The 19,443-nt window shown below is 40.1% G+C and overlaps 1 protein-coding gene and 1 long non-coding RNA gene across 2 annotated transcripts; both read right to left on the minus strand.

Annotated features, from left to right (window-relative positions):
- On the minus strand, positions 305 to 17,331 carry LOC108637648. Its single transcript, XR_001919196.1, has 5 exons — positions 16,979 to 17,331; positions 6,943 to 7,058; positions 5,005 to 5,139; positions 4,437 to 4,564; positions 305 to 328 (listed from the first exon to the last, which is right to left on the minus strand). It is a non-coding gene; the product is annotated as an uncharacterized LOC108637648 (long non-coding RNA).
- Positions 3,371 to 4,365, minus strand: LOC102180063 (olfactory receptor 5D18-like). The gene is given in 2 exon segments (XM_013969867.2): positions 3,371 to 4,228; positions 4,231 to 4,365. Coding segments are annotated over 2 exon segments (945 nt in total). The 5' UTR covers positions 4,340 to 4,365; the 3' UTR covers positions 3,371 to 3,392.

Consider the following 19,443-nt stretch of genomic DNA (forward strand, 5'->3'; position numbering starts at 1 on the left):
CCTAAGGAATCTACGACAAAAATATGAAAAAGTAATAACAGAATGCAGTAGTCCTGCATAAATGAGTATATATAAAAACATCAATTGCATCATTGTGTTCTCATGGTCAGCAATAGAAATGACTAAAAGTGTAATTCCCAAGACTTATTCATGCAAACACGTATGCGTGTGTGTGTTGTCTCTCAGTGGTGTCCGACTCTTTGCAATCCTATGGGCTGTAGCTGCCAGGGTCCTCTGTCCATGGAGTTCTCCAGGCAAGAATACTGAAGTGGGTTACCATTTCCTTCTCCAGGGCATCTTCCCGACCCAGGGATTGAACACAGGTCTCCTGCAAGCATAAGGATTATCAAGAAACTATTGATAGATAAGTTGTAACCCCTGAATACCTTCATTACATCAAAAGAAAGCCGTTTCTGGTATTCATCATACTGGTCAACAGGTCATATTTTTCACAATGATAACCTGTTTCTGACATTCTATACTCTAACAAGAAAGTGAAAATGCTAGTCACTCAGTCATCTGAGTCTCTGAGACCCCATGGACTGTATTCTGCCAGGCTCTTCTGTCCATGGAATTCTCCAGGCAAGACTACTGAAATAGCTGACCATTCCCTTCTCTGGGGGATCTTCCCAACCTAGGGACAGAACCCTGGTCTTGTGCATTGCAGGTAGATTCCTTGCCATATGAATCACCAGAGAAACCCATCCTCTTATCAGGAAGAGGTTACTTTCTATTCAGGACATGGATGCTAGAAACATTTGTCACAGCCATCCAGGAAGTATGAACTTTTCAATTAAAACTCTAGGGAACTTCCTTTGAGTTTGTACATTCTTGAGAGATGTGAATTTAGATATATACATAGTATTACAGCCAAAGAATTTTAAAATTAATCACAGTAATTTCAATAGCTAATATGAGGATTACTTAAAGTTTCTTGTAGCTAATAACAATTTTATTAAATGTAGTTGAGAAAAATCAACCTTTCAGAGCGGAATAAGTTTTGGATTTAACCAAATTATTTTTCTAGAACTGTAATTTGCATGAATTATGTATCTTCCCTTTTATTTTCATATGTTGATTTATGGTTATTAATTCATGACTATTAAACCACTTTTCAGTTTCTGGAATAAAATCCAATGTGTTAATATTTTGTCTTGAATATTCATTAATTAACCTCATGAGAAAGATTGATCTATACATTTATTTCTCACAATAGCTTTCTTTGAACTGATTGCTAAAATCTAAGTGAATATCATGCACTCTTAAGTATCCTGTCTTAATCTATTCCCTAGAAAGATTTGTGCATGATTGACAATGTTTCTCAAATGTTTGGAGAAATTCACCAACATGACAAACAGGGCACAGGATTTCTTTGTAAGGAAGTTTTTGGAAACAAATTCCATTACTTTGGGCTCCCCAGTGACTCGGTGGTAAAGAATCTACCAGCAGCACAGAAGATGCGGGGGACAGGAGTCTGATCCCGGGTTGGGGAGATTTCCCGGAGAAGGGCATGGCCCCCCACTCCAGTATTCTTGCCAGGAAAACCCATGGACAGAGAAGCCTGGCGGGCAAAGGTCCGTGGGGTCACAAAGAGCCAGACACGACTGAGCACACACAGACCCCATTACACTAACAGATAAGACTGTACTTACACTTTCTATTTTTATTGTATAAGACTGAATGCTGTTTTTTCAAGGAATGTGTTTATTTCATTAAGATTTGTAACTTCTTAATATAGATTCTTCACAATATCTTACTATTTGCAATGCCTGTAGAATTTTATCAATGCCAATTTTTCCCCTAATCAGTAAAGAAAGAGATAAAATGTGGATTATTTTTAACTCAATATGTCAAACGCAATACATAACATACCTTTGTTGTCTCTCTCTTCCCTCAGAAACCAAATCAATCATAGTAATCATAATGAGAAATAAATAAAATGGCCAAGCCACGTTTGTAAAAACAATGGTGGAATTTCCCTGGGGTCCACGGGTTAAGATTCTTTGTTTCCACTGCAGGGAGCAGGGACTTGATCCCTGGTTGAGAAACTAGGATCTCACATGCTGTGCAGCACAGCCAAAAATAAAGATGAATAAATTAAAACAATGGTAAAATTAAAACCAGCTAATATGATCTCATCATAATCTCAGAAATGTGAAATGGTTATGGAGGAGCATAGATGAATGAAGCAGAGAGGGCACGGCTACAGCCAAGAATGCTCTAACCTGCAGAGCTAAAGAACAAGTGGCGTAAATTTTAGAGCCCCGAAGAGCCTCAGGCTTTAAAAGAATGAACACAATAAACACTGAAGTTTGTATGAAAATGAAATGGTCAAGGATAAACAGGATCCACTTACACAGAAGAAAAGATGTCAGAAGTTGCTCTAATGGATAGTGAGATTTACTTCAAAGGTACCATAATTAACAATATTAACCTCCAATTAAAATAAATAAATTTATATTTAAAAAAGAATATGTGGTAATGGCAGGTACTTCAAAGGAATATAAGAAAGGCTTATTAAACTGAATGAGGTAGATTCATGATTAGGTCCAGTTACTCAGAAGCATCTCTGTTAATCTCATTATAAGTTTTTCATACTTCATTATTGACGAAGAGCATTTCTTTTCCTTTGGATCATGAGTGCAAACCTGAGATATGAACGAGTAATTGTCAGAAGAAGAGAAAATAGAGCAGTTCTTAACTTGGGCTTTATCACTGAGTAATCATCATATCTCCCTAGAAATACATTTAACTTTTTCTCAGTATTTAATTAAACACCTTTGATTGAACTATATTACACAGGTATTCAGAAAATGAGTGATGCCGACAGAGACTAGCTATTATTTTCAGGATCTTCTTGCTTAAAATCAGGTAATACTTTTTATAAGGCAAACTCAAAACTCCTCATTTTACCTGGTGTAAAATAAAGTTTTGAGAAGAGCTAAAAGTTGCATTTTATAAAACTGAATCAGAAGAGTTAGTTATGAGAACCTAAGTGCAAATTTAACCCTAACCCTAACACTAACCCTAACCTTAACCCTGACACTAAACACAGTTATCATGTGTTTGCAGCATTGTTACAAACCACAACATAAACTGTAGTGTAAGGAATGAGTCTCTAACTATATATCCCTTTTCATCACTCTGACTCCCATAATGTATTATTTCTCTATTAACCGAGAAGTAGCTCATCTGACCATCAAAAAAAAATGTAAAATACGACATACAATTTATTTGAAACATAATCATATATTTACTTATAATAAAGATAAACTAGCATCAGAAATATATATGAAAATTATAAGGCATAATATGAACACAAGCATATCTATCTGGCTATACCCAGGCTGACTTTAATTCAAGTGGTTTTTCAGTCCCACTGGACTTCTGAATTATATTGAGGGAGAAAGCAGTTTCATAGTTATCAAACTCCTGACTGTCTCTTTCACATCCTTATTCCTAAGGCTATAGATAAGAGGGTTCAGCATAGGACTCATGACAGTAAAAAACACAGTGGCTACTTTGACAAGGAGCCATGAGCTTTTGGAGTTGGGTACACAATAAAGGAACAGAACAGTCCCATGGAAAATGGTGATGGCGGTCAGATGGGAGGCACAGGTGGAGAAGGCTTTTCGGAGTCCAGCAGCTGAAGGCATCTTAATGATTGTGACAACTATGAAAGCATAGGACGTGAGGATAATCAGAAGGCTACATACCTCATTTAGTGTAGAAATGAGGAAACACATCAGTTGACTGAAATGGGTGTCAGAACAGGAAGCAGAGATGATGGCAGAATACTCACAGCCAAAGTGATGTATGACGTTAGAACCACAGGACAGCTCCAAAAGAGAACATGTGATTGTCCAGGAACACATTCCACCCCACGTGTAAGTCCCAGCCACCAGGAGGCTGCAGAGCTTAGGAGACATAGCAGCTGTGCAGAGCAGGGGGTTACAAACAGCCACACACCGGTCATAGGCCATGACTGCTAGCATGGACATCTCCGTAATCACAAATGCACAGCCAAAGAAAAACTGTGCCATGCATCCTTTGAAAGAGATAACTCTGTCTTCCACAACCAAGATACCTAGGAGTTTGGGTGTAAATACGCTGGAAGAGCAAATATCCAAAAAGGAGAGATGGCTGAGAAAAAAATACATGGGTGTGTGGAGTTTGGGACTGGTCCTTATGACCACAATTATGCCAAGGTTCCCCACCAGAGTGACTTGTAAATGGTCAAGAACACCAAGAAAAGGGGTGCCTGGAGGCATGGGTATCCTGAGAAGCCCAAGAGGATCAACATGGTCACAGAGCTCTGATTTCCTTCATTCAGTACCATGGCTCTTGATTGAAAAAACACAAATAAAGAAGAATTAAAACTGAGCAGTGGAACATGAGAAGGGGGAGTGGAAGAAACTGAAGACAGTTCCACCTACGCCAGTGAAGGCAGTGTGGTCAGTGTGTATGCAAGAATGCTCTGAAGTGCCAAGCTGAAGTCTTCACAACTTGAGTGAATTTGATTATGGGGAATTAGCTTTATCCTTTAGAACTTTTGTTTCTTTACCTGGAAAATAAGAAAATAATAGTATTTATCAATAGCAGTAGTATAAGTAAATGATTCCTAAATGAATGTGATGCTTAGAGCATCAAATACCCCCAAGATAGAATATAATTCTATTAAAACACAGGCTACATAGAAGGAAATCAGAAAAAAAAAAAGAACTAAACAAATCATTGGTTGGATTATGGCAGCCACATGATTAGAGCAGAATTAACCTGGGAAAGATTAAACACTTATAATACATAAAGAAAAATATAATAGTAAATTTCTGTTGGGTTAAACATATAACCGCACAAGCACGATGGTCCTGGGACTAATAAAAGTAGAATTTAGCCTGTAGATTGCTGTTTTCAGCTCCTATAGGTTTCCTCTGCCAAAAACCTTCTGGATTCCATGTCCCTCAGATCAGAGTGAAACGATGATCCTAGGTTGAATCAACTCACCAGACGCCAGATATCCTCAGTATAATTTTATGATGGATTCCTTGCTAACACTAATATGCTGCATACACGTTTTGCATCAAAATTGAAATTTTGATTTAAATGTTTCCAGTCCTTTCATCAGAAAGTTGAAGATTCCTGCAAAATATGGCCAATAAAGATAGCAAGAAATATCATCTGTCATTTTTGCAACAGTTAAGAAATTTCAGGAGAATGAACACACCCTTGAGTAATAGATAGACCTAGAAATTATACTTCACGATGGTATTTTAATTTGTTTTATATCTAACCACCTAACCCTGGGGACTCAAACCCTGAAGAATTCTTACAGAGTTTATTGTCATGAGCTACAAACAGAATAACCAAAGGAAACTTCCTCTTCTGTAATTTACAGTATGATTTATTTTGTCCTTGATCTATTGCTGATGTTTTTAAAATAATTCACCTCTACACAGAGGCTGTGTTCATGCTTGCTAAGCCGCTTCAGTTGTGTTGGACTCTTTGCGACCCCATGGACTGTAGCCTGCCAGGCTCCTCTGGCCATGGGATTCTCCAGGCAATAATACTGTAGCGGGTTGCCATGCCCTCCTCCAGGGGATCTTCCTGACCCAGGAATTAAACCCCTCTTAAAGGCTACCCACTCCAGTATTCTGGCCTGGAGAATTCCATGGACTGTATAATCCATGAGTCAGACACAACTGAGCAAATTTCACTTCACTTCACTTATGTCTCATGTCTCCTGCATTGACAGGAGAGTTCTTTGCCAGTAGCGCCACTTGGGAAGACCATACAGAGCCTACATTTCTTAAAATCATGAAAAATTATATTAACGTATTTTCCAATGACCCTAACCCAAATTATGGCTGATAAGATATGCTTTTTAGTCTTATATATCTCTACATATATTGATATGAAAACACAGTTAACAATACACTATACAAAATCCACAGCATTATACTACACATATTTTTGCATTTAGCCAGTTAGGCTTATTATTGTCATGCCCTGAATATGAGTGCCATCAGCCAAGGGTTGGTAGAGTGGAGATTTACTAGTTGTCATGATACTGGCTTAGACTGCAAGGAGGCCCAACCAGTCCATCCTAAAGGAAATCAGTACTGAATTTTCATTGGAAGGACTGATGCTGAAGCTGAAACTCCAATACTTTGGCCACCTGATGTAAAGACCTGACTCATTGAAAAAGACCCTGATGCTGGGAAAGCTTGAAGGCGGGAGGAGAAGGGGACCGCAGAGGGTGAGATGGTTGGGCGGCATCACCGACTCAATGGACATGAGTTTGAGTGAACTCCAGGAGCTGGTGATGGACAGGGAGGCCTGGTGTGCTGCAGTCCATGGGGTCGCAGAGAGTTGGACACGACTGAGCACCTGAACTGGCTGACTGATGATCCTGGTGATAGATCCAGCGATGTTTTTGTACTACAGTCCTAGAGGTCATAGCACTGATACTTTAAACTCATCCATGTGATCCCTGCACCTACTCCTTCATGTCACATACCAAGAAGAAAGAAGGCCATGTAAACTATTGACCCAATAAGATGCTACTACCAAGTTTCTTTGGAAGAGGAAAGTGCAACCACTCCATTACTCTTGCCTGGAAAATTCCATGACAGCAGAGGCTGGCGGGCTACAGTCCAGAGGGTCTCAAAAAGTCAGACACAACCGAACATACACACACTTTCACACATATATACACACGCAGTTTCCTGTGTGGGAAATCTTGATATACACATATGTAGGGGCATTGGAAAACAAAGATTACACAAGTTATTCAAAGTGATTGACAATTCTAGTGCAGCTAATTTTTGGAAGATTTAGCCAAGCAGGTAACCTACAACTCAGCAGCTAATTGAAGTTCACTTTTACACGTGTAAGCTATTTTTAATATGTGATGGCTAAGAAATAAAGAAAATGTCAGGTTACCTGTTTGAACGTCTATTGACAGCCACATCAAAGCAGTTGGCCTCATATTTCAGCTGAACGTTTGTCAGGGCAGGGATTGAATCACCAAATATACTTGTAATTCCAACCAAAGGAGCCTTTTAAAAGAGAATCACTTGAAATAGAAGGTTGTCGATTTTTCACTTTTTTGCTATTTTATAGATTTCTTAGTATGCTTTTTATTAGTAGGTCAAATATAAATGATAAAAATAGCTGAAGTCCATGCAGACCAAAGATAATCAGTGCAACAAGTTCTACTTTTAATTTTATTAATTCTATAAAGTATTACTCTGAAATTCTAAATTCCTTTCTTCCAAATTTTGTTCAGAATTGAATGTTAGTTTCAGTTAAAGCAAGCACTGTGTATATGATACTAACTTGTTTCTTTTAAAAAATATTTATTTCTTTATTTTTGGTTCATGGGCTCCAGAGCCCAGGCTTGGTAGTCATGGTGCACAGGCTTAGCTGCCCCATGAAATTTAAAATCTTCCCAGACAAGGGATCGAAAAAGTGTTTTTATCCTCCAATATGGAGTTTAATTAAAGCTTTAAGACCTTAATTCCATAAACTTTGACAGTGTTTCTAAATAAAGAAGCCCAGATTGTGAATGCTCCCACAGAGAGGTTTGGGATTGCATTATGTAAATATGTTTTTAAAAATGAATATCTTAATTATTAATGATATGGAATCTTTTGTGTTAAGAAACAGAATTATTTCAAATTGAGATGAAAAGATTTGTAGAAGAGGTAAAGCAGCAGTTAGAAATGGACAGGGAACAACAGACTGGCTCCAAATAGGAAAAGGAGGGCGTCAAGGCTGTATATTGTCACCCTGCTTATTTAACTTCCATGCAGAGTACATCATGAGAAACGCTGGGCTGGAAGAAGCACAAGCTGGAATCAAGATTGCCGGGAGAAATGTTAATAACCTCAGATATGCAGATGACACCATCCTTATGGCAGAAAGTAAAGAGGAACTAAAGAGCCTCTTGATGAAAGTGAAAGAGGAAAGTGAAAAAGTTGGCTTAAAGCTCAACATTCAGAAAACTAAAATCATGGCATCTGGTCCCATCACTTCATGGGAAATAGATGGGGAAAGAGTGGAAATAGTGGCTGACTTTATTTTGGGGGGCTCCAAAATCACTGCAGATGGTGACTGCAGAAATGAAAGTAAAAGACGCTTACTCCTTGGAAGGAAAGTTATGACAAACCTAGACAGCATGTTCAAAAGCAGAGACATTACTTTGCCGACTAAGGTCTGTCTAGTCAAGGCTATGGTTTTTCCAGTGGTCAAGTATGGATGTGAGAGTTGGACTATAAATAAAGCTGAGTGCAGAAGAACTGATGCTTTTGAACTGTGGTGTTGGAGAAGACTCTTGAGAGTCCTTTGGACGGCAAGGAGATCCAACCAGTCCATTCTGAAGGAGATCAGTCCTGGGTGTTCATTCCCTCCAGGGAATCTTCCCAGTCCAGGGATCAAACCTGTCTCTCTGCATTGGCAGTTGGATTGTTTACCACCAGCACCACCTGGGAAGTTCAATAATGGGATTGTTATGGTATAATTGTGATGTAGTGAGAGAAATAATAATTTGCTTTAAAGAATACTACATTTTTCTGCATTGCCACTGTGCATAATATTTTTGTGTTTTGCTTATTTATTTTTCATTAAGCTTTTGTCAAGCATATTAAGAGTGCTCTTCACATGTTGAAATACTTGAATAATGACCAAGGTATTTCCTGATCAATACAATCACAAGTCAAACTATAGTGTTAAGATAGATTGAAGGGATAAGGAAAGAAAAACAAAAGACATTTTAAGCAGAGAAGACAGTCTGAACCAAGGTAGGAGTTTGAATGTTCAACTTTTTTTCAATTAGAAGTAGAGTTTAGGCAGGGCAAACTTTGGGAGAGGGTGAGGGACAGAGAAGCCTGGCATGCTGCAGGACACAGGGTTGCAGAGAGTTTTCCCTGTCTGTGAGACTGAACAACAACAAAAAGCATGAGATACGATCAGAGGACCAGAGACTCTCAACTGTGGAAAGAATGCAGCTGGGATTAGTACTGACTGCTGAATAGAGCTGAAATAGAGTTCCATGCCCACAGTACAAGTATGTAGTAATGAAGAGGTTGTGGTTGTAAAATGGTGTCGACAATGAGAATGAAACTGACTGAGTTTCAATATTATAATCATGGCATTCAATGCAGTTGCATTAGTAGTTGATGTAAACAGAAAGAAGTAACTCCTATTTTCATTTTGATTCAGAAATGAACATTATGTTCTTGACAACATCTCACTGCAGACGAGTCACTAGCAATAATTACATAGGCACCTGCAGTGTGAAGTAATAAACAGTGAGGTGTAATATGGGAGCTAGAGCATCTGATACACCAATCCAGGGCCTGAAGACATCTGGAACACAGAAGAAGAAGGAGACTCTTAACACTGCCTTCAAATATTTCAAGGCTAAAATATGAAAGAAAAACTGGCCTTTTTTTCTGTGTCTTGAGGAGAGAAATTTAATTTTAAATGAATTAACTTTTAAAAGCCACAGGAAGCTAATTTCAGAATAACAATAAAAGAATTTTCTTTTTTTCTCCAGTGTCAATAAACAGAATAGTGTGAATGACTCAGAGTCTCTGGGTTGCCCAGTTTCACTAAAAGTATATAAGAAGGGGCTGTAGAGATACAAACTTTCAAAAGGAGGGGGGAGACTCTTCAGGAAGAATGCAGACACAATATTAAACTCCACAATGTCTCTCTACATTTCCCATACTCTGTGACTGGTCCTCACATTGGCCTAGAGCTTTCACTAAGATCACTTTTTGCTTGGTATTCTCAAAATGCTGTTTTTAAATTATCTGTATAATTCTCAAAATCCATAATTTATACATCTGTAACAGGTTGATTTAACTACTCCATCTGATAAAATATCTATTACTATAATTAAGTAGTACATTCTAACCACCTTAACACATAAGGATTCAGTTCAATACAAACTTTATTAATCTTTGTCTTTAACTGAGGAGGGGCTTCCCTGGTGACTCAGATAGTTAAAAATCCTCCTGCAATGCAGGAGACCCAGGTTCAATCCCTGGGTTGGGAAGATCCTCTGGAGGAAGGAATGGCAGTTCACTCCAGTATTTCTGCCTGGAGAATTCCCATGGACAGAGTGTAAGGCTCGGAGAACCGCACTCTGAAAAGGACACTCAGGGACAGCCTCTAGTGGACTGACAAACTTTATTATCCAGTTGTGTAGTTTTATAATTTTCAGGGAATAGAGCATAAGGCTGACTTGCACATAGCCATACCAGACGAGCATTAAAGCATTCAAGCATAAAATACAGTTCCTACCGCCCAAGCTGTAACAAAGTTTTGGCGAAACTCTAAAGGGAGTCTTATCATGAAACAACAGTCCTTGCTCTCAGAAACAGGTGGTCAGAAGGAAGCCTTCAAACGCCTCAAGGCCGGGCATATTGACCCTTCGTCATCCGTTCCCAGCCCTGGGCACTCAGTGAACGCTCATAACCCTTTGTTATGCTCGGCCCAGCTTCCAACCTTTGTCATGAGTGGAGCAAATACATTTTCAGTGTTTGCTTAAAGCCTTCCAGCTCCTACACATTCCCTCCCTTTTTTTCTCAAGAGCAAGGACTGCTGCAGCCGTGGTTACTCCTGCTTTTTGGGCGGTGATGGCTCGAGCACATAACGTTCGGAATCCTTTAAGAACAATAACTAACAAACAGATTAGCGCATAAGAAGCCATCGTATGGGGTACCCAAGGTTTCAGATTTAGAAAGGAAGTACTAGCGGATAGTGTATTATAGAAGTCAGTGTTATATAACATGGGGAATGCTGCTGAAGGTAGACGTGATTTGTATTTGTTGATCTATCTGAGCTTGTTGGGCCCAGAGATCATGAGAATCCTTTTTCCAAGCAGTAATGAAATCATGATTTTGAATAGAATTATATAATGCCATTCCAGAAACTGTACCAACAGTTACAATTGAAATAATACCCACTATGGTAGCTATAATCCAGCCAATAAAACGTTTGCTTCTTTTCAGGGATTCTCTCAGAACAAAAGACAACAACATGGAATCTGACCAAGGTTCAGAAATCTTAACTGGAACCCACAAATCAGTCCTTTGCCAGACTAAAATAACACTGTCTTTAGTAACATTAATTGGCACATTAAGATTTAAACAAGTATACAAACGACAGGACAGGACAGAATTGAGCCATTACTCCAAAATTGCCCAATAGCAAAAAGATAGGGCGCATTTATGCAAGCATGAACATAACCGGCATAATTATACTCAACAGTATAATTCTGTGGAATGGAAACGTGCGTAAGCATACGAGTCACTAAACCGGGACAAGCAAGCAGGAATTTTCCAAAGATGCCAGTGTTCGGGCCCCAGGACTGGACTGATTATCCGGGGTCTGGGAGGTGAAAGACTTCCATTGTACCAGTTCAAAAGTTCATCGCGTTGATGCTAGAGTCCTGTTTGTGTTCTGTTAAAATGTGGTGCTGAAACATTATACCATTGGCAGGTGTTATTATTTTCTTGTGATTCTGAGCAATTCACAAAGAGTTCATGAGGCCCCCAATCAACAAAGTCATGTTGGCGTGAACAGAAACTTTTTTAAACCTTCCTCTACAGGTGGACCAGTCCATCCCTGGCACAGATGATTTTTTCTTTCAGGATACGTTGTCATAAGGAGGCTCAGAAGGCACCTGTTGCAATTTCTGTTTTAGTGCTGTGATCGGTCAGGGGGTGTGGAGCAAGGTCTATCGGTCTTGTGACTCTTTTGAGTGGGACCCACTGCTCGGTTCCATCATCTAAAATGACAAGATAATATCCCCTGCCTAGGAACTTAAGTGTTCCTGGCCACCATTGATTAAGACATTTAACCCAAACAGCAGTTTGTTCAGGCATACGCGAGGGTGAATCAGAAAAATGTCGCTCTGTTCATGTTTCCTGACTGTGTAGAGACAAATTAAAATAATTGATTGAGGCAAATTAAAATAATTGATTGTTAGAAGGGCTATAGGCAAAATGGCTTTAGGTCCATAGGGGCCCCTTAGTTTATCCCCCCTGTTTTGTTTATTAAGAATGAGCTTGAGTGTATGGTGGGCCCGTTCAATGACAGCTTGATCTTGAGGGTCGTACGGGATGCCAGTAAGATGGCAAATACCCCACTGATGCATGAAATCACGAAAAGCATTGGCTGTAAAAGCAGGACCATTGTCAGTTTTGATGGACACAGGGACCCCCATCACTGAAAAACATTGCAGAAGAGCTGTGACGGCAGCCTTAGTAGTCTCTGCGGCAGAAGGAACTGCCCAAATGAAGCCGGAAAAGGTGTCTATGACTACAAATAACAATTTAAAAGGGGGCAGTTTGTAATGTGTAAAATCAGCTTGCCATAATTCATTTGCTTGTAAGCCTCTAGGATTAGTCCCTTGGGGACTAGTGGTCAAATGAAAGGGGGCACACGTGGCACAATTCCGAACAATTTTTCTAGCCCTTTGTAACGGTATCTTGTATTGAACGCGTAGTCTATTAGTGTTAGTATGGAAGAGCTGGTGTTCCTGTTCGGGGGAAGAAAATATAGGGACGATGAGGCGATCAGCCAAATCATTGCCTAAACTGAGGGGTCCTGGTAAATGGGAATGAGCACGAATGTAAGTAATAAAGAAGGGATGGAGTCTAGCTCTTATTTCTTGCTGAACCAATAAGTACGAATGTATAAGATCATTTTCATTGGATATAAAATGAGCCGTTACAAAAGATGGGAAAAGATGTGCCATGTAGCAAGAATCAGTTAAAACATTCAATGGGGTTTTTATTAGAGTAATAAACAATATAATGCAAATAATTCTGTTTTTTGAACAGATTGATAAGGACTTTTATTTTTTTATTTTTTTTTCTGTAGATTGGGACCTATTATGGTTGCCCATCTTGCCTTATTTCCATCTATAAAATAATTAGGTGCAGTCATGAGAGGGTGTTCAGAAACAATATTGTTGATGATAAAAGAAGTATTTTGTAAGAAATTCCATAATTTTCCTTAGGTGGGTTGGCCAATCTGAAAGGTAGTGGACACCTGGAGAGCATTATCAATTTCTGTTTTTGTCAAAGGTAGGTAAATCTGAGTAGGGTCATATCCAGCTATAGTGCACAAGCGAGAGCGTGCAAGAAAAATGATTTTCCCTATTAAGTCTACATAGGAAACAATGCGTTTAGTCTGTTTGGAATGGAGAAATACACATTCAATAGGGTGATTATCCTAAACTATAATGACAGTAGGAGATATTTTAGTACCAAAGACATATATCTGAAAAGGGGAATTGTAATTAATACAGTAAACAAATGTTTGTTGAATTTTCTGTTCTATCAATTGTAATTTTTTCTTAGCATCAGGGGTAAGTTGTTGGGGACTATTTAAATCAGAGGAACATTCTAATAATTTGAGTAAGTTTTGTAAAGCATATGTGGGAATTCCCAAGGTAGGTCGTAGCCAATTAATATCCCCAAGAAGTTTCTGGAAATCATTAAGTGTTTGTAAATCATCCCTTCTAATAGAAAGCTTCTGTGGCTATACAGTGGAGCAGTCCATAAGATATCCAAGGTATTTAAAAGGTGAATGGTGTTGCAATTTATCTTCTGCTATTAGTAGCTCATGATTAGTTTAGTTATGACCTCGTTACCTAATAAACTTAATTGAGATTCTGAGGGAGAAGCCAATAAAATGTCATCCATGAAACAAATGAGATATGCCTCAGGGAATTGCAATCTGATGGGCTGCAAAATTTTATCAACAACGAATTGACAGACCATAGGGGAGTTCATCATACCTTTGGGCAGGATCTTCCATTGATACCGTTGAGCAGGGGATTGATTATTAATAGAAGGTATTGAGAAGGCAAAACGTTGCCTGTCATCTGGATGTAAAGGTATAGTGAAAAAGCAATCTTGTAAATCAGTAATCATAATAGCCCAGTCTTTAGGGACCATAGCAGGGCTTGGGAGTCCTGGTAGTAATGCTCCCATAGCAATCATTATAGTGTTAATATTTTTTAAATCTGTTAGCATTTTCAATTTACCTGATTTTTTTTAATGACAAAAACGGTGAATTTCATGGTGATTGAGTAGTTTTTATTTTATTTTGTTGTAGTAGTTCAGCCACCAAAGTATGCAAAGTGGACAGCTTTGTTTTGATAGGGGCCATTGAGCTGTCCAGATAAGTTTATTAGACTTTTATTTTAACTTTAGTGGCTTTATTTCAGTGACCCCTAAGAAAAAGTTTCATTTAATTGTATAGTCGCTTGAGCTTGTTGTAGAAAGTCTCTTCCCCACAAATTTAATGGTAATGGGGCAATGTACGGTTTAATGTAAGCAATTAATTGATTAGGGCCCAGGGCTTGTAAGTAAGATGAACTAACATAAGTTTGAGTTGCATCTGCAGTTCTTATTCCCACCAACTGGTGTGAGGTTAAAATTGTAGGCTGGTCCGAAGGCCAGTCTTTTGTTCTTATGATGGAAACATTTGCCCCAGTGTCTAACATTCCTTCAAAAGTTCTTTCTCTGATTTTTAATTTTAACATGGGCCTATTGATTTCTTTTATAACAGTAGAAAGGGCTGCAGTAACGTTGGTACTCCTAAAGCCACCTGTTCTGGCGTCTGTTTTTCTATTAAGTGGGGGCACATAAGGTAATAGCAATAACTGAGCAAATCTGTCACCCTTTTGTAAATACAAGTTGTGAGTCACATGTAACATTATTGCAATTTTATCCATGTAATCTTTATCAATGATCTCAGTATGTACAATTATCTTGCACATGGTGGTGTTGTTTTGTTCCAATAGGAGGCCTATAGTATTTTTTGGTATAGGGCCAAAATATCCAATTAAGATTTTCATAGGATTATTTACTGTTATGCCCAGTGTCCGAGTCCCCAAAACTGAGAGAATAAGACATCCACAGCAATGTAAAAGCATTAAGGGTTTTATTGCTAGCTCGAGCTAGGGCTCAAGTCTCATCCAGCACAATGGAGTCTTGACGAGCGCCCCGAGCTCTGAATCACATCTACTTTTATACAGACGGTTCTTTGTTCCTGTAACAGCATAGCTGATTGGTTAAACCATACGTGCGCGTGGGACTTTTAAACCTCGCATCCCTATCCGGATTGGCTCAGGTCTGGCACAGGCGGGGGGCTACGGGGATTTTTTCTGATTGGTCAAGCTACACTGCCTGCGGGAGTTACCAGTGCCTCAGCTTTCTTAGAGACTAAACCTCAGGCCTAGCCTGCCCCCTAGAGCCTGCCCTGGCTTCAGTTTGGTCCTAACACTTACCATTAATAATTTCATATCTCGGCGAGTAGAAATGTCTATACATGTGTTACGTCTGGTAGCCGCTGTTTAGTAATATTTGGTTGTCCTCCTTGCTTAATGGGGCTAGAGGAGAGCCCCTGTTCTAGTTTCCTGAAGGAGGTGTCTGAATGGGTAAAGCATTACCTTGTTTATCAAATTTAGAGAGGCACTCAGTCAGCCAATGCTTCCCCTTTTTACATCTTGGGCAGAGCCCAGGGGGCTTAGTTTTAATAGCCCCTCCTTTGTCAGGAGAAAGACCTGTTTGCCGAGGCAAGTGACACTGCTTCCGCACGTGTCCCGGCTCGCCGCAGTTAAAACATTTAACTTTAGACTTTTGGGAAACATTTAAGGTTTCTAAAGCAGCTATTTTAGCTTTATGTTGAATTGTCCCCACATTCCTGCAGGCTTTCAATATTCCATAACTCCTCCTTGCCCCCTAATGGGTCTGATAATAGCTTGACAATCTTCATTAGCATTATCAAAAGCTAATTGTTTCAAAATAATTTCTCACAAAGATGCATCCTCAAGACTGTGATCAATGGCCTCCTTAAATTTATCAATAAATTGAGTATATTTCTCAGTTGGTCCCTGCAATATTTTTACAAAAGATCCATTAGAGGTGGAACTGTCGATTTTAGCCCATGCTCTGATAGCTACTTCCTTAATTCAGGATAACATGGGCGGCTGCACAAATTGTAATTGTGCAGCAGTTTTAGCCATAGCTCTGGTGCCGGTGAAAATTTTAAAATTTAGTCCAGTAGGTTTTCCCCTGCTTTGCTGTCCTTGCAAGATTAATTTGGCTTTATCTGTGACCCACATTTGCCATTGTAGTAGCTGTTATGGAGTCATAACCATTTTAGCAACTGTAAAAAAATCTCTATGAAGTCACTGATCTGCCTAGCCCCTAAGAAATTCCATACAGTAGGGTGAGGTAGGTCCATATAACGTACATGCCTTTTTGAATTGCGTGAGCAAACCAAAATCAGGTGACTGCCATTGATTATGTCCAGGTTGAGGATTATTAAATTGGACTGGAAAAGCCCACGCACAAAGAGGCATATCCCGAGGAGGAATGCTAGGAAATAGGGGAGCAGTAGCAGCAGCGGACAGCATTGCAGCGGGCGGAAAGTCCAGTGTTAGAGGCTTGTTAATATGAGCTCGCAAAAAGCAAGGTAAAGGCGGATCAGGGACCTCTAGCAAAGTTGATTGTTTGACTGCTTTCAGCATCTGTGATTCTTGTTTGTCCGTACTCTGCTCTAGCATGACATTTTTCTGATTTAAAACCTCTGATAGATCTTTCTCTTCTAATTCACATTCATGCAGGGATCGAACAGTTTCAACCTCTAAATCTCCTCCTGAGACATCTAATTGTTCCATAACAGCCCGTAAAAGAGATCAAGTTACCCACAATTGTGGGGGAATTTTTACCCTCTGTCTATAAGCTTTTAAAACATTATTCTTTACTCTGGTCCAAGTTTGTAAATCCAAGGTTCCTTCCTCTGGAAACCATGGATTATATTCAAACACTGTCTGGTAACAGCTAGTTAACTGCTCTTCAGGCAGATTAACCCCGTATTGTTTCAAGAAATGATGCATGAGATGAACAAAAGGAATTTTACTTGTCTGATGTCCCATCCTGCTTACCTCGCTTCTGCAGGAGTGCGGCCCTATTTCAAAATCAGTCTGCTGCTTCGAGCCCCACGTTGGGCGCCAGTTGTATGGCTCGGAGAACTGCACTCTGAAAAGGACACTCAGGGACAGCCTCTAGTGGACTGACAAAGTTTATTATCCAATTGTGTAGTTTTATAATTTTCAGGGAATAGAGCATAAGGCTGACTTGCACGTAGCCATTCCAGATAAACATTAAAGCATTCAAGCATAAAATACACTTCCTACCGCCCAAGCCATAACATAGCTTTGGCGAAACTCTAAAGGGAGTCTTATCATGAAACAACAGTCCTTGCTCTCAGAAACAGGTGGTCAGAAGGAAGCCTTTGAATGCCTCAAGGCCGGGCATATTGACCCTTCGTCATCCGTTCCCAGCCCTGGGCACTCAGTGAACGCTCATAACCCTTTGTTATGCTCGTCCCAGCTTCCAACCTTCGTCATGAGTGGAGCAAATACATTTTCAGTGTTTGCTTAAAGCCTTCCAGCTCCTCCACAACAGAGGAGCTTGGTGGGCTCTAGTCCATGGGATTGCAAAGAGCTGGACACCACTGAGTGACTGAGTGCAGCGCATAACTGAGGGGATCATCCCTATAAGTGTATGTAGGTGAAGCAGACTTTAAAAAAGTAAGAAATTCAATTCAAAGTAGCCTCCTAAATTCAGTATTACATGTAAATACGTAGTTTTAGATAGATCCCTGGTGGCTCAGATGGTGAAGATTTGACCTGCAATGCAGGAGACCTGGCTTCTATCCCTGGATTAGGAAAATTCCCCTGGAGAAGGGAATGGCTACTCACTCCAGTATTCTTGTCTGGAGAATTCCATGAATGGAGGAGCCTGGTGGGCTACAGTGCATGGAGTCGCAAAGAGTTAGACATGACAGAGCAACTAACAATTGCCCTTCCCCCCCACCCCCGCAGGTGTTTATGTGCAGATACTCCTGAGAATGGCACGTATGAAGTGCAGGCCATCACGGGCACCCTGGGGTCTACGGTCACTCAGTGTGCGCACAGGCAGTTTTATTTATCTTTCTTTGATCTGGTCTGAGCCTCCAGTCTGGCACATATTTCAGAAAAGGTTGAAGAATTAAAGTAAATCTGATCATCTCAGTCCAGTGTTATTTCTAATTACACAAGAGATTATTTTTTCCCCTTAAGTTTATATACAGTTTAAATACTAGTTTGACATAATGGGAAGGAAATGTTGGTTTTATTTTCCCCCAACATTCCCAGTTTGACCCTAGATTATCTATTTTTGGTCTCATTCTCAGCAAAATTACATAGTAATTGGTAGAATTTTTTTCGTAGTATTGAAGAGTATAAAGTGCTAATCGCTCAGTCATGGTTGACTCTTTGCAACCCTGTGGACTGTAGCCCGCTAGGCTTCTCTGCGCCTGGAATTCTCCTGGCAAGAACACTGGGGTGGGTTGTCATTCCCTTCTCCAGGGTATCTTCCTGATCCAGGAATCGAACCCAGAATCTCTCACATTATAGACGGATCCTTTACCTTCTGAACCACAAGTAGCATAAAATCCCTCTGCAAATTAGTAGCAAAGAGTATGAATTTGCCTTTCCCTAACAAATGATGCAAATAGCATATCCACCAGATGGCAGAGTGACACTGTAATTTAAATCAAGGCACAAATAATGTGCATTGATTGCTTTAGGGAAAGTAGCAGAAACTGATAGAAAGCAAGATGTTCGTGGTTTAAATATAACTTTGAAAACATTTTATTCTGTGAAGGAAAACTGTGACCTGTCGTGTCGACCGACAGAGGATGCTGAGGCCACCAAGCCATCAGCTCGGCTCCTGCAGCCCCACCTCCCGCTCAGGCTGGTGAGCCCTGAGGAACTCTGGATCGAAACAGAGCTGCTCCCTCAGGGAACACAGGATAGAAAAGAACAGGGTCCTGGCCCTAAGTAGTCAAGGTGTAGCTCAGGGGATGATTTCAAGGAGCCCAGACTGTTCCCTCTTCCCAGGGGCAGAAAAGCCCTAAATTTATTAACGTGAGCTATCTGGTTTTCTTTAATGTACAGTAATCTGATGGTCTGACTACCTGGTTTTTGTTGCAAAATGCATATACATTCTGATTCCTCCCTTCCCTTTTCAGAGCACTTTCTCTGAATTAACTGAGCCGTTGTCTTCCAGGTTTGTGTGTGCGTGGGCGCTCAGTCCACGTGTGACCCCACGGACTGCAGCCCACGTGTGACCCCATGGACTGTAGTCCACGTGTAACCCCACGGACTGTAGCCCCCCAGGCTCCTCTGTCCATGGGATTCTTCAGGCAAGAGTATTGGGGTGGGTAGCCATTTCCTCCTCCAGGGGCTCTTCCTGACCTAGGGGTTGAACCTGGGTCTCCTACATTACAGGTGAATTATTTATTATCTGAGCCACCAGGGAAGCCCCTTATTTTCTAGGTTTAAGTCCATAGAATAAAAAATAA

The sequence above is a fragment of the Capra hircus genome, chromosome 15 (genome assembly GCF_001704415.2).
Source record: "Capra hircus breed San Clemente chromosome 15, ASM170441v1, whole genome shotgun sequence".
NCBI classification, from domain to species: Eukaryota; Metazoa; Chordata; class Mammalia; order Artiodactyla; family Bovidae; genus Capra; species Capra hircus.